Genomic DNA, 13,933 nt, shown 5'->3' with positions numbered 1-13,933 from the left:
TACCTTGTCATTATGCTGTTGTGCTTGACGTTCAGCGACTGCTAGAAAAGCAGAGAAAAAGTCAATCAGTTGAAATGAAAAAAGCCATAATTTCAAAGTCATTTTTAATATTCTCCACATTTGTAATTTTACTTAATTTTTCCAACTATGTGTAAAGAGTTTACCTTTTTTATGCTTCTGTCTTTTGTTTTCCCTGATAATCGCCAAAATAAGAGGAACAATGCATGAAAAAAAAATTATTCCACCAAATAGGAGGGTCAGTTTGAAATAGATGCCTCTAGAACAGTACTCAGTAGACACGGATGACTGCTCATGATCTGTAAAAGAGTGGACATAATTTAAAAATTCAAATACATTTTAAGTGATGCCACAAAGAACACATTTTATATATTAATTTCCCACGTAATCTGAATCAACAAATTAAACCAGAACAATAGTAAATTTTAAACACCTGCAGTTTTAATTTTAAAAACTGTAAAATGGTAAAATGACATACCCTTTTTTGAGGTTCCTGTGTAATTTTTCTCTGATATGAAAACATTTGGCAAAGATAAGTCAATTGCGGCTTTAACAAAGGTATTAAACTGTGACCCAGCACCACAAAACCAGTCATAAGGGGCATTTTTTTTATTTGAGATTATACATCATCTGAATAAAGCTGAATACATACGTTTTGCATTGATGTATGGTTTATTAGGATCTGACAATATTTGGCAGAGACACAACTATTTGAAAACTGGAATCTAAGGGTGCAGAAAAATCTAATATTGAGAAAATCTCTTTTAAAGTTGTCCAAATTAAGTCCTTATCAATGCATATTACGAATCGAAAATTAAGTTTTGATATATTTAAGGTAGGACATTTACAAAATGTCTTTATGTAACATGATCTTTACTTCCTATCCTAATGATTTTTTACATAAAAAAATCTATAATTTCGGCTCATACAATGTTTTGTTGGCTAATGCTACAAATATGCCCCAGTGACTTAAGACTGGTTTTGTGGGCCAGAATCACTGTGTTTTTCCAACACATGCTATTAATGACAAAGTGAAACCAACAACTAACAATATGATATGTAGGTGTAATGAAAGAGGTTAAATAAAGATTACCTTTCACTTGAAGTATTGTTCCATTGCCAAATTTCCTGTCATGACCCCCAGCTCCACAAAAGTAGAAACCAGAATCAGACATTTTCACTTTCTTAATTGTTAGGGTGGTGCTTTTGCTGAACTGGTCCAGGACCATGACCATGTGATCTTTTGTGAAACTGTTAAAATAATTTGGCTCAACCTTCTGAAGACTTTCAGTGTATAACATGTACACAATAGTAATGGGTACATCCCCGTCTGTTTGTTTGTACCAATACAGATATCCAGAAACACGAATATTGTGTGAACACCACATAGTAACATTTTGTCCTGGAAGAGCCTGTATACTTGCTATTGAAAACGTCACTTGTAGAAAACCTGAAATTGAACAAGAAAAGTAAATCCATAGCACATCACATCACAAAACAATATAATTAAATTAAAATAATTTATCAATTAAAATAAATATCTCCCCATATTGTCCACAGTAGAAAATAATTCTTACCCATCCCAAAGAGCATTAAAGCTGCAGCTGAAATGTGTAACATTTCTGCACTGAGTCAAAACAGAGCTGAAGAGGAAATTAAGTGTCTGATATAAAATATTTAAGAAGGAGGAGTGGCTTTTGCCACAGGAACTGTGATAGACCAATGAGATGGCCGGTTAGGGTCAGACCCATGTTTGATAGTAATGATACAGGAAATGAGTTTTTAGTCCTCTGAAAATATTTATTTTCTGAATGAATAATATTGAAACATATTATTGGATAACGTAATGTGATATCTTACAGTACAGCTAAATGTGTACATTTGTTCTTGTGAATACATACCTCTGCATATATAATTGTGTCACTGAATACATTATTAATGCAGTATTCATAAATGGTCAGTGAAATAGAGATATTTCACATAATGTCAGGTTGTAGGCTATTATTGTAAATTAGAAACGTAGGTAGGTGTGCGTAGGTATGCTGCTGGATATCTGCTATATTTATATATCTGGCCTTCTGCTATATTTTCAGCGTATAATTTGTGTTTTATATGACATTAGTGAAGTCACTTATATATATATATATAAAAGACAACTTCCTTTTTAAGACTTGTCTAAGCAGTTTATGCAACCAGCCCAAGGTTGCAGAAATATATTTATGAAGTTACACTCATTCAGTTGAGTACTCATCTAGTAGATTACTATCCCTCACTATAGCCTCCTAGTGGTTTTCAAAATCATTGCCAGGACCCTCGTTTTATATTAAAGTACTTCTCAAACCTGTCCTGGGGAACCTTAACCACTGCAAATTTTGTATGTCTCCATCATAGCATTTACACAATATGAATTCACATTTACACATATGAAGAGATGCCTGTCTTCATAATAATCAGATCACAGTTTTGGTGATCACATGTCGAGTTCCCTTTATCTGCATATGATCAAGAAGCGCTTATAATGCAAGAAGGTCAAGCTAGAAAACCACAACTCTTACAATAACCCTTTTTTAATTCAGTTCTTCATTGATGTTTTACCGTAGCCTGTTAGAGGGAGCTCAATATCAGACTCACCTGGAAATATTGCAGATATTTGCTTGACTTTCACAATTACTTAGTAGAACTAATAATAATAATAATAATAATAATAATAAAAATAGGTGTCTGCTGTCTTCACAAAAATCTGACTGATATATTGCACAAAAATCAGCAAGATTCTCATTTTAAATAATAAAATGAATTGAAATTGATTAACCACAGAGCTAAAATTAAATAGAAACAAAGCAAAAAATTTGATCATGTGACACCGCTTTTGAGATCCTTTCATTGGTTACCTGTTCAATATAGAATCGACTATAAAATTTTACTACTAGTCTACAAATCCTTAAATAATCTTGCACCATCTTATTTATCGGATTTACTCCACCCATATACTTCAAATCGAGAACTGAGATCAGGAAACAAATCCCTCCTTCGTATTCCTAGAACCTGCTTGAAAAAGAGGGGAAATAGAGCTTTTGAAGTGGTGGGGCCCACTCTATGGAACAATCTTCCTATTCATCTTAAAATGACTTCCACTTTATCTGAGTTTAAAACAGTGCTAAAAACACATTTGTTTGGATTAGCTTGTAATGTGTAATTTACTTGAATTTATCTTTTAATGCACCATATTTGACTGTTGATAGTGATGTTGTTGGTTCATTATGTATTTTATCGTGATTACTGTACAGCACTTTGGTCGGCTAAAAACCGGAAGTAAATATGCTCTAGAAATAAACTAACTTGAACTTGAACTTGAAAGACAATTCTAATAAATTTACATTTTTATTCAAAAAAGTTACATGAAAAATTATAATACAAAATACAAATTAGTTATACAGTGGATAGACAAAGAAAGCAAAGGGTAGGGAAGAACAAAAGAAAAAATAAACAACTAATTTAAAAGCAATAGAACTTAAATTATGAAAAAAAAGACATCAACAAGCTGGCATAGGATATAAACTAGGTTTGTGTGAAGGGATCAGTCTGACAGTATGTGCAAATGCAGTTATATATATAGCATGGTAGAGTCTCACACAATTGGAAGAGCACACCGAGTGCTGTAAATACAGACTGACCCCCCCCCCCCCCCCCAGAAAAAAAACAAAAAAAACATATCAAACCTGCTTTAAACCCCGGAAACACATATGTAGCTGTATAACTTTACAACAGCAACACTGCTTTAAGCAACACTGCTTTGACATCAAAACAAACATTTAAAAAATGCTCTCAGATACAAATGTTTATTCTTATATTGTGTGATTTGATCTGCTTATTTACTGTATTGTTGAGATGGTGATAAGAAAGATTATAACGCGTCACTAATAATCAATAAGATATTATCCATATGTGAGAGCTTATTGGTTTTATCAATATATTTTTTTTCAAATCAGCCTCCTGGCACCAACTGTCAGTAACACCAGCTTTATAAATTCACCAAAGGTTGTCTCATGCTCACTTGATCTCAGGACCTCTAGTACAAATTTGAAATTTAGTATACATGAGACTGGACGTTTCAGTTTTTGAACTGCATTTTTGAGACTAACTGCTTCACCTTTGCAATTTCTAATTTCAGCAGCTGGGTGAGTGAAATAGCCAAACTGTACACTCCACTGAAAGTCTGCTTCAGCTGGCTCAGATAGGGGTATCTGTGTTATAAACCTTAATTTAATTTAAAGGTTTGCTTAAACTGATTACATTTGACATTTATTATTATTATTATTATTATCATTATTATTTTATGTGCATATATAGGTTCTGGTGATTAGCTCAAAAAGCCTGGAAGTGTAACGTGCCAATGAGCAAAAAAGAGAGATTTCTTTTTTTATTAGGGGTATGAGATCTGAAGATGTTTAGCTCCTGTTGTATGTTGTCCCCATGTATATAAGTATTATATTGTTGTATACTTTGTAATATATCAGTTTTGCTTCACTGACCAATAATATAATACATCTCTTAGAAAAGGAATAAGGCTGTCACCAACCTAAAAGGGCTTTTTCATAATGTTTTTTTTATTATTATTTATTTTTCTCCACCAATGGATTTAAATGTTTTTACCACATGTTTTACTAAAAAGAGAGAGACACATGTTTAGGTGAAACAATGGCATTCTTTTTATTATCGCTCATAACAACACTCGGACACATCAAATATAACTAATACACACATAAAGAACAGCATTACTTTATCATGTTATATCACTGAATTGTTATTTAATACTAGAGCATCTAGCAGTGGAATATACAACATGTGAGTATGAGCTTCTTTCACTCTCGTGTCTGCTTGAGTTTCTTCCAGAGAAATGTACTGCTGCATAGCTCAACTCCTCTGCTACACCCTAAAACCAACAGCAAAGTACTCTTTACATGAGTAAAACAAAACAGAGTGAATAAGAAATGTAGTTTATTAAAAGTTTACCTCATTGGCAGGAGATGAAGAAAGTGTTGTTTGCAATGGCTGGGTGTCTGTAAACAATATGAACTTTTCAGTTGCAGTAATCAGAGAGTTTTTAAAGATACATTTTAATATAAAATCTTAATATTTACATTTTTGGATATGTTAATATGTACATGTATATTTTGCAGTGTGTGCTCCAAAATAATCAAACTTTTTTAAGTCATATCTTAATGATAAAATCAGAATTCATCACATTTTACAATAGAACAATTTTTTAAGGTGGATTTCATTTAATTTCATCAAAATTACTGTCAGTAATGCTTTAGTAATCAAGATTATCATACAATATGATCATCTGTGAATATTCTTGATATGAAAATGGCTTACCAGAAAACGCTTTTTGTAATTTTTGTACTCTTTTACATAGAAGGAAAGCGATGATCGCTAACCACAAGATATTTGTTGCTACCAAAACTGGGACCTTTAAGTCAGTCCAGACGAACTCAGAAATTGGTTCTAAGATAAAAAAAAAAAAAAAAATTCTAGATATTTTAAACTGCAATTAAAATGTGATTTAATCCTTCAGATGCATTTTTCTCACCTCCAATTTCAAGCCGAGTTCCATTCCCAAACAGTATCTCTCCACACGTGGCCACAGCACAGTAGTAAGTCCCAGCATCAGTTAAACTGAGGTTCTTCTTGGGGAGATTGTAGATACAGGACCGTATATGTGAATCTTTCTCAGAGCTCTTCTCACATTGATCATTTATGTTTCCATGCTTGTAAATGATTCCTGGGTGTGTATCTCCCGATTCATGTCTAAACCAGTAGATGTTGTGATCTCCTACACATTTCTCAGTGAGAACTGAACAGTGAAGATTCACAGAGTCTCCTGGGTTAAACTCATGCTCATTTACCCAAGTAACAGAGTCCATGTCAGACAAAAATTGCTTAATGTGATGTTGTCTTGTATTGACCCCTGAAATTACAAAACTATTACAATATTTAGATTTTTTCTTCAGGACAAGCAATTTGACTGCTTCTTGTTTTTCTTACCTTTGTAGTTTAAAAACAGCCCACTACTAAAAGTTATAAGATCATAGTCACGGGAACCACAGTAATAGATTCCAGTATCCGATGGCTTTGCATCTTTTATGGTTAGGGCAAAAATAACTCCTTTCTTTAGAACTGTAAATCTCTTGTCATTCTTGAAGTCTCCATACAATGTTGGTGTTAAAGTGTCAGCATAGAGACTGAGGATGCAATTTGGAGCTTCTCCCAGAGATTGCTTGAACCAAGAGAAATAGTTTTCATGGTCTTGAGAAATCAAGCACTCTAAAGTTATAGTTTCCCCTGCAGTGAAGGTCTCCAGGACTTTCTTTTGAACTACTTCAGCAGATGCGATGAAGCCTGCAGAGGAAAAAGTACAAACATTATCAACATTATCTTAAATATTGTAAGGTGAGAATTAACTATGCAGAACTAATCTCCTTTCCACAACAAACACACCTGTCCTTAAGGGTAGAAAAAATATCAGAAGTACTTTAAACATAGTTGAGGTCCTCTGTGCATCTGGCAACATCTTATGGAGTGTTTGTAAGACATGTGGGTGTGAAAGGTCTGGGTTTAGGGGAGTCAAGACTTGCCTTTCTGATTTAGAAGACATGATTGGCTGTTGTCATATTTCCATTCAGGCCTCTGACCCAAGACGTATAGCATGTGATGTGGCTTATCTATTGTTCTTATGTTCATGTTTGGAACCTCTGTGAATCTGGTACTGGTGTTTTCAAATTATCAACTGGTAATTTAATTCTTTAATTATTGCAAATTCAAATTTTCTGTAGTTTTGACCTTTTATTTTGACCTTTTATTTTCTGTATTTGCTTGCTACACAGTAAGCTCAGAATAGAAAATAAATAAATAAATAAATAATAATAGTAAAATATATATATATATATATATTACCGGTCCAGTGTTATTTGATCAACTTTATAGATAGAAGTCTAGAAATACAGGAAATATTTGAATGTTGTAACTCATCCAGTAATCAGCTGTTCCAGATAATTATGCCCGTCATGGCTGTTGGACACACTTGGCATGCGTTTTGATGCCCAATTGATTATTTAATCCTTAAAACATGTTCCATAAATATTATCCTGTGAAATGTCAACTAATTCAATGAAAAAATGAAACACCTCCCTGCTGTCAAACCACTACAGAACTAGTCAGACAGTGCTTTGATCAGTCAGTTTCCCTTAAAATATAAGAATCCCTCATATTTATTTACCTGTTTTAATGCAAATAAAAGCTCATTTACTGTTGTGAACTCTATTTAATAATCATTAGAAAACTTTAGAAAAAAAACTGCCAGCTCCTGTAGTAATAAAAATATTTAATGAACTCTGTAATGGAAACTAGCATGTATAAACCTTAATTCAACTATTTAATAATCGACAAATAAGAAATCTGTACATGCATGAGGCTGTACCCACATTGGACAAGTGGTTTGGAGAATGCATGCATGATTCAGCCGCAGGCGCCCTCTTTTGGTGATATGCGGGAGTTCATTTGGCACGACTCTCACAGTACAGTCCATTATTGGTACTCTTACCAAAAAAGTTTATTTTATTAAGTATACTTAAGTAAAGTTCAAGTATATTTTTAAGTATACTTTATGTAGCAAGTATACACATATCAGTGTAAGTGTACTGTTTCAATACTCCTTGGGACTAAATTTGCCCACTTTCTACAAAAGTATACTTTAAGTATAACAGTAGCAAACTTTGAGGATACCACTACTTTACCTCTATGTTTGTGGTTTGTACTGCAATTATACTAAAAGTGAACTTATAGGTATACTGATAGTTTACTAATTAAATACGTTGTACACTTTGATGTATAGTCTCAGTAAACTACTAGTCTAGTTTTATACTGCAAGTATACTCATAAGTTTTCTTTACATCTGAACTTTACATCATACTTAAAGTATACTACTATGTCCCTATTTAGGTTTGAATTTGTATATAATTTGTTGTATGAATATCTGAACATACAAAACGTCCAAAAAAAGAAAAGGATATCTGCTTGTAAACAAACATAAATGGTTAGTTTCATAAAACGATGAATTGGAATCAGAATGATAATCAAAACGTAGATGTCAATCAACACCCCAAAGCTTGACAGTAATTATTACCTCTTCATTGGTTGACATTTTATTCCATCATGTTACAGTTTTGAGGATGTTTCATATAAGATGATCGTGTTAAATGTGTATCTAGTGTTTCTTCTTTCTTCTTCACTTGTGGTCTATGGAGTGGCCTGAAGTGGAACACACTTCGAAATGTGCTAAAAAAATGCAAATCGGATGTACACTCATTAATGTGGTGCATTATGGGACTGAATGAGTGCCCTCGATGATGTCAACTATGGTTTCAGTCACCACAATAAATGACGGCCCCTAGTTATGCCCTGCTGTATTTAATGGTATAAGGAGGATTTCGGCCACAGCCAAGGTCTTAAGACTCACTGGCTGGGTCCAAAAGCTTTATTTATTTCATAATTATTTTTTGGTCCAGTAGTCACAGAGTGGAGCACTGGATTATAGGATGTCAAAGGCATTGAAGAATACATCTATGCTGCCTTCAAAAATCGATCAGTTGAAGACATCTTAGGAGACAGGAAGTCATTCTGACATTAGATTTGGACGTGTCTTCATTCCTACCTTGGAATGTGTCATCTGAAGGCAGCATTTTGGACACAGCGACTAGACTTCCAAGCAAGTATTGTTAAAGCTGTTTGGAGCTAATCTCTTTATAATACTGGCCCTCCAGGAACAGGATTGGACATCCCTCCTGTAGGTCATGTGATTTTGGGTTTTAAAACAACAGTAGTTGAAAGCACATGAATATTAACATATGATATTACAAATGGGTGATGGAATGAATATTTGTTTTAACTTGCACCTTCGGGTAAAGAGCATCTAGTTAAATTATCTGTTAGCAGGTTAAAGTACAATATCTAATAAGCATGTGTCAAATTTTAACCACTGCAAAAAAAAAAAAAAAAAAACACATTCCATGGAGTTTGTTTAAGAGGTGAATAATCACTATAATCACTATTTATGTGGGGTAGCTTGGTAATGCTAGAGGAGAAAATCTAAATATAGCAAGAGCATAGCTGTCTGCACTTCGTTTTAATGCTTGTGTTTCACTGCAATAAGATGATGTATGGAAACTTTTAGCCACAGAGACCTAAGCGCGCTGAAGGTCGCTTGTTTATTCTGTTACTTTCAGAAACAAAAGCTGACCGCAACCTGAGCACGGTGCATCAAATTGTCTTATATGTATTTATGGCTTAAGTCTGTTTTCGAAACCATTACTCAATGTGTGAAAGGAACTAACAAGTGGTACGCATGCAGTTGATCACTTTAACAGTGCATTGTGATAAAACTGCATTGACAGAGACACTTCAAAAGACTATTCTAAAGATAAAACATTTTACTATATTAGATCCACTGCAGTGTTCATATAATGGGATTTTCAGTATTTTTTTCTCAGGTGCTTTACTTATATTTTGAATTACACATTGCATGGTATTTTAGGGTTAAAGAAAATGTCTTTAATGGATAATGTCCTGGTACAATATTGCAGCATTTTTCCTTTTTTTCATGCAGAGGTTATGATGTCCAACAGACTGTACATGTAACATGTTTTGGACTGCAGATTGGACTAAGATAAGTGACAGATCATATTTAACAATTTTGAATGTCTTGAAATTAGTTATTAGTATATTAGTAAATTGGTATAATTTCACTTCTCTTTTATAACTGTAATCTATACCATCATTTAAAAACGACTACGTATTAAAAATATGGGAATTTTAATGTCTGATAAGATATTTTAAATAAAATAAATATATAAATATATAAAAGTTTATTTTCATGGCTGTTTCATAATTTTGTTTTGTTTTGTTTTTTAAGTTATTGTCATCTGTGACTTAACACCTCATTTAAAAACAAGGGGTGTTTTGTCTGTGGTTATGGAAAGTAGTGTGAAAGGCATCTAGTGTGATGGTGTTTGTGTGGTTGATAGATGAGCTGGGGTCAGTTTGGTGGGTGGAAAACAGTCAAACTGTGAAGCTCTCATGTGCACACACTGGCATGCAGACATTTAAGAAAGCCTTTATGTGATAAAAAAAAACAGTTTACACACATTTAAAATAGGTTTGAATATTGTTTTAATAGCATTTTTTTTTCAATTGTCATGAGTATATTCATAATGGTCAGGCAATACTGCTTCTGCTCACAAAGTACTACATTTTTGTGAAATGTGTGCATAATTAATATATAGTTGTAATAATTTGTACAGCTATGTTTTGGTGTGTATATTTACAGCTTTGTAATTTGGTCCGCTCAAGTTCATCTCAGCGCATCTCATTCTTTACTGAACAGCTTCTTCCTGTCAGGGTCTGTACAGGAAGTGATAACATTCACAACCCCTGCCTCTTGAATAAAGGCCTGCTTATATCTTCATGATAGCAAATACAAACTGATTTAATTAAAGTTTCAAATGCATTTGATCTTTACAACTTTTATTGCATTGAAAATACTGAACATTTCAGAGCTCACGTTCGCTTAAAATATATGGCATTAGTAATAGCATTAAAGTATTAGTGTCTAGATGATGAACATATGGCTTTTAAACGTTAGAGTAATCTACAGTATTTGATTGTGTGCCACTTTTGGACTATCTAGTGGCAGAATACACAACATCTCTATCATCTGTATTTCTGGCTGCTCTTTTGGATCTGTGTTTTGAGAACTGAAGAGCAGCATAAACTGATGAATGAGACTCCTGCAACAGATTGAAAGATGACTTTAATAGCATTTTAATTTATTTTATTTTATTAATTTTAATTTGACAAATATGTACAAAAAAAATCATATAAGCAAACCAGTGGACACTTTTTGGGGAGAGTTCGGAAATAGTCAGTAAATGTGATTTTATTCCAAGCTGTACTTTATAACTTTTGTTTCTTATTTTTACTTTAGAATTTTAACCATATTATCACAAAAAGATTTCAACCATGCTGTCCTATTTAAAGACACGGTTAGAGCTAAACAGAAAAGAGAAGCAAGACTGCAGGCCGTATGAAAACACAACAAATCTCAAAATAGTTTTTCGACATAAAAATAATATTGAAAAAACCCAGATATTAGAAAAAAATTCTTTACAGTTTATGTCCATTATCATTATAACTTCTTTCAATAGCAGAGGCTTGCATATTTATAATCTTTCTGTACTCCTGTCGACCCAGTCTTTCATTTCAACTGTACAGTACAATATTTTTTGGCAAAAAATGTTGCAAAAAACAAAAACAAAAAAAACCTTGTAACTCTTGGTTAAGAAATTCAAATATATTTATTTAAAATTCAGAAAATGGACATTTTTATTATAATAATTAGCTTACCTCATGATGTTGTGTTTCATGGTGCAGCATCAGAAACAAACAAAAAATAGTTTTTATTATTTACAATTATTTCACTGCACAGTTATTTGTAAATGAAATTTATACAGCAATGTAAGTAAATCTTTTGAACTGAATAGATGCACTGTTACCCTTTCCCTGCGTTCTTCTGTTCTGTATCTTCAGTATGAGTGGGGTGAGCAAAATGATGATGAGAATAACTATAATACCACCAAAAATAAAGGTCAGCTTATAAAAGATATCTTCACAACAGTCTCTTGCAGAAATCGGGCTCTTTTTCAGATCTGTTAACAAGTCACATTTTACTCTAACAAGCCATCATCTAGACAAAAGCATTGTTGTAAATGTATATGACAAGCATTAAAGAAAGGCAGATGATAAAAACCTTTATTTGTCATTTCTGTTTCATTTTGCAGTGGTGTAAAACTCCTCTCTGTGCAATAAATGAAGATGTATGAGTCTTTCATAAAATCCACACAGCATCACAGAAGCATTTTGGAAATCATAAGGATGAATAAGGATTTTATAAAGTGTGCAGGATGTTTTACAAAAGTGCTGTTGAAAAAATATTATTACCTTTAATGTCTAGGTGTGTTCCATCGTCAAATGTCATCAACCAGTTTTGCCAACCACAGTAGTACAGACCAGAATCAGAAATATCCACATTTGAAATTCTTAGGGATGTGTTTTTGCTGTTCAGACACATCACAAGATGGTCTGGTTGAAAACCATTTAAATATGTTGCCTTTACTTCAAGCTCGTAAGGTAACATCATGTATACAATGCTAAGAGGAACAGCACTGTTTGATTGTTTGAACCAGTGTATATACTTTCCAATATTTGTGGTGTGTTTAAACCAAATAGTTACGTTATCTCCTGGCTGAGCTGTGATATTTGTTGACTGAGATGTTTTAGCTATGAGAAAACCTAAATCTTAACCTTGCATGAATTAAGTTATTATAGTGCAATAATGCTTACCCGTGCAACAGATCACCAGTGCTGAAATTATTTTATAAACCATTGCAGTACTGAATCAGACTAGAACCAACGAGGAAATTAAGATGAGGAAATCAATGTGCTTTTTTATGTGAGGGGGTGTGGCTTATGCTTACATCAAACTATGACAGACCTGTCAATCATCAGACGAGTGCACGGCTAATAGTTCAAAATAAGAAAATTCATTGTTGATCAGATACACTGATTATAATGTATAATAATATTTTTTTCTTAACTGCTTTAGCACAGTATAGTTTCCCCATAGCACTTTTGAGAATAAATTGTCCTAAGGCAGCCTTTCAAAGAACTATAATGCATGTTTGACAAGAATGTATGTTTGTGTCTTTTACTGATCATTCCTGAATGGTATTATTGACATACATTTGACCTCGGCCACAAATTGATAAACTTGATTTTATCCTGATTTGAATTCTCTGAAAGCCCAGGGTTCAGTGGATTTACAGGGTTTAACCATTTGATATAAATAGTATGAAAGTGACTAGCAGAACTATTTAGTCTTGAGCAAGGAAACTTAAAACTCTACTGTCTATGACTGATCAAAACTGGTATTTGGGACCATGAGATTCATGAGTAATGGCTAGCTGGACACTTTAACCCTGTCACCCCGTCCCGTATACAGGACGCCTACATTTACTTCACTATATTACAATGAAATCTAATCTAATCTTGACAAACTATATATCGTTGGAAAGGTCTAAGACTCCCAAATATATATTTTACCAATGTTTTATGTTAAAAAATTATGTAGGAAAAGTAATAGATTAATTTATGGCAAGAGTGCACCCTCAAAAATCTACATTATAACAGGAGTTCTGACCTTTGTTAAAAAAGACTTCTTCGTTGCCTTTTTCTCTATCACATTTTAGAAATCATCAGAAATTATTTATCAACTGAAAAATTAAAATCTCAAAATTCATCGTTTAAAACGCATTTTAAAATCAGACATTGCATTACCATTGTAAATGTTACATCAATATCATGTTACATATGAATTATAAAAATTTAAGTTTGGAACGTGCACTACAAAGTCTATGTTCAAAAATGTGAGTGACAGTTTCAATTTGCTTCTAAATTGAGATGCAAACTAAAACACTGATATTTAATTGGAATCTAAATTCAAGGACTTTGTGAAATAGAATTAAATTAATATCAGGAGTCAAGCTAAACTTCAACACAATTTTGCAATTTTGCAACACAAAATCATGTTTCAAGTAGTGTCAGTGTACACAGTTGTATCCTCCTCAGTATGTCGTCCTGCTGTTTTGGTTCTCTTATTTGGGAAATACACAGCAGCATATACTACTGAATTATTTTCCTGCAAAGAAGTACAAACATGTACATCAAGATTCTAATCAAAGTGATGATCAAAAGTCTTGGATTTTACTCCAGAGCATTTGGATACATTTTCCTTTTCCTTAGC

At 33.1% G+C, this 13,933-nt stretch overlaps 1 protein-coding gene and 1 gene segment (V, D, J or C); both read right to left on the bottom strand.

The window, feature by feature from the left end:
* Positions 1 to 199: 199 nt before the first annotated feature.
* Positions 200 to 1,640, bottom strand: LOC132113786 (immunoglobulin lambda variable 6-57-like). The segment is given in 3 exon segments: positions 200 to 526; positions 1,112 to 1,468; positions 1,596 to 1,640. Coding segments are annotated over 3 exon segments (483 nt in total).
* Positions 1,641 to 4,709: 3,069 nt separating this feature from the next.
* nitr12 (novel immune-type receptor 12) lies at positions 4,710 to 6,607 on the bottom strand. Its single transcript, XM_059526495.1, has 6 exons — positions 6,520 to 6,607; positions 6,067 to 6,420; positions 5,612 to 5,989; positions 5,398 to 5,526; positions 5,032 to 5,078; positions 4,710 to 4,951 (listed from the first exon to the last, which is right to left on the bottom strand). Exons 1-6 carry the CDS (start codon positions 6,590 to 6,592, stop codon positions 4,823 to 4,825), a joined length of 1,110 nt encoding a protein of 369 aa, XP_059382478.1. The 5' UTR covers positions 6,593 to 6,607; the 3' UTR covers positions 4,710 to 4,822.
* Between the last annotated feature and the right edge of the window lie 7,326 nt (positions 6,608 to 13,933).

This window comes from Carassius carassius, chromosome 3 (genome assembly GCF_963082965.1).
Source record: "Carassius carassius chromosome 3, fCarCar2.1, whole genome shotgun sequence".
NCBI lineage: Eukaryota > Metazoa > Chordata > Actinopteri > Cypriniformes > Cyprinidae > Carassius > Carassius carassius.
Note: the sequence above shows the minus strand (reverse complement) of the source record. Positions and strands in the feature narration are given on the sequence as shown.

What these genes read in the sequence shown, in the direction of transcription:
- nitr12 (XM_059526495.1), bottom strand. Translation starts at nt 6,592, where the DNA reads ATGTTGCCAGATGCACAGAGGACCTCAACTATGTTTAAAGTACTTCTG. An exon ending in AACTCGGCTTGAAATTGGAG is followed by an intron (nt 5,527 to 5,611) that starts GTGAGAAAAATG and finishes TTTTTATCTTAG; the next exon opens with AACCAATTTCTGAGTTCGTC. An exon ending in CTTCATCTCCTGCCAATGAG is followed by an intron (nt 4,952 to 5,031) that starts GTAAACTTTTAA and finishes TGTTGGTTTTAG; the next exon opens with GGTGTAGCAGAGGAGTTGAG.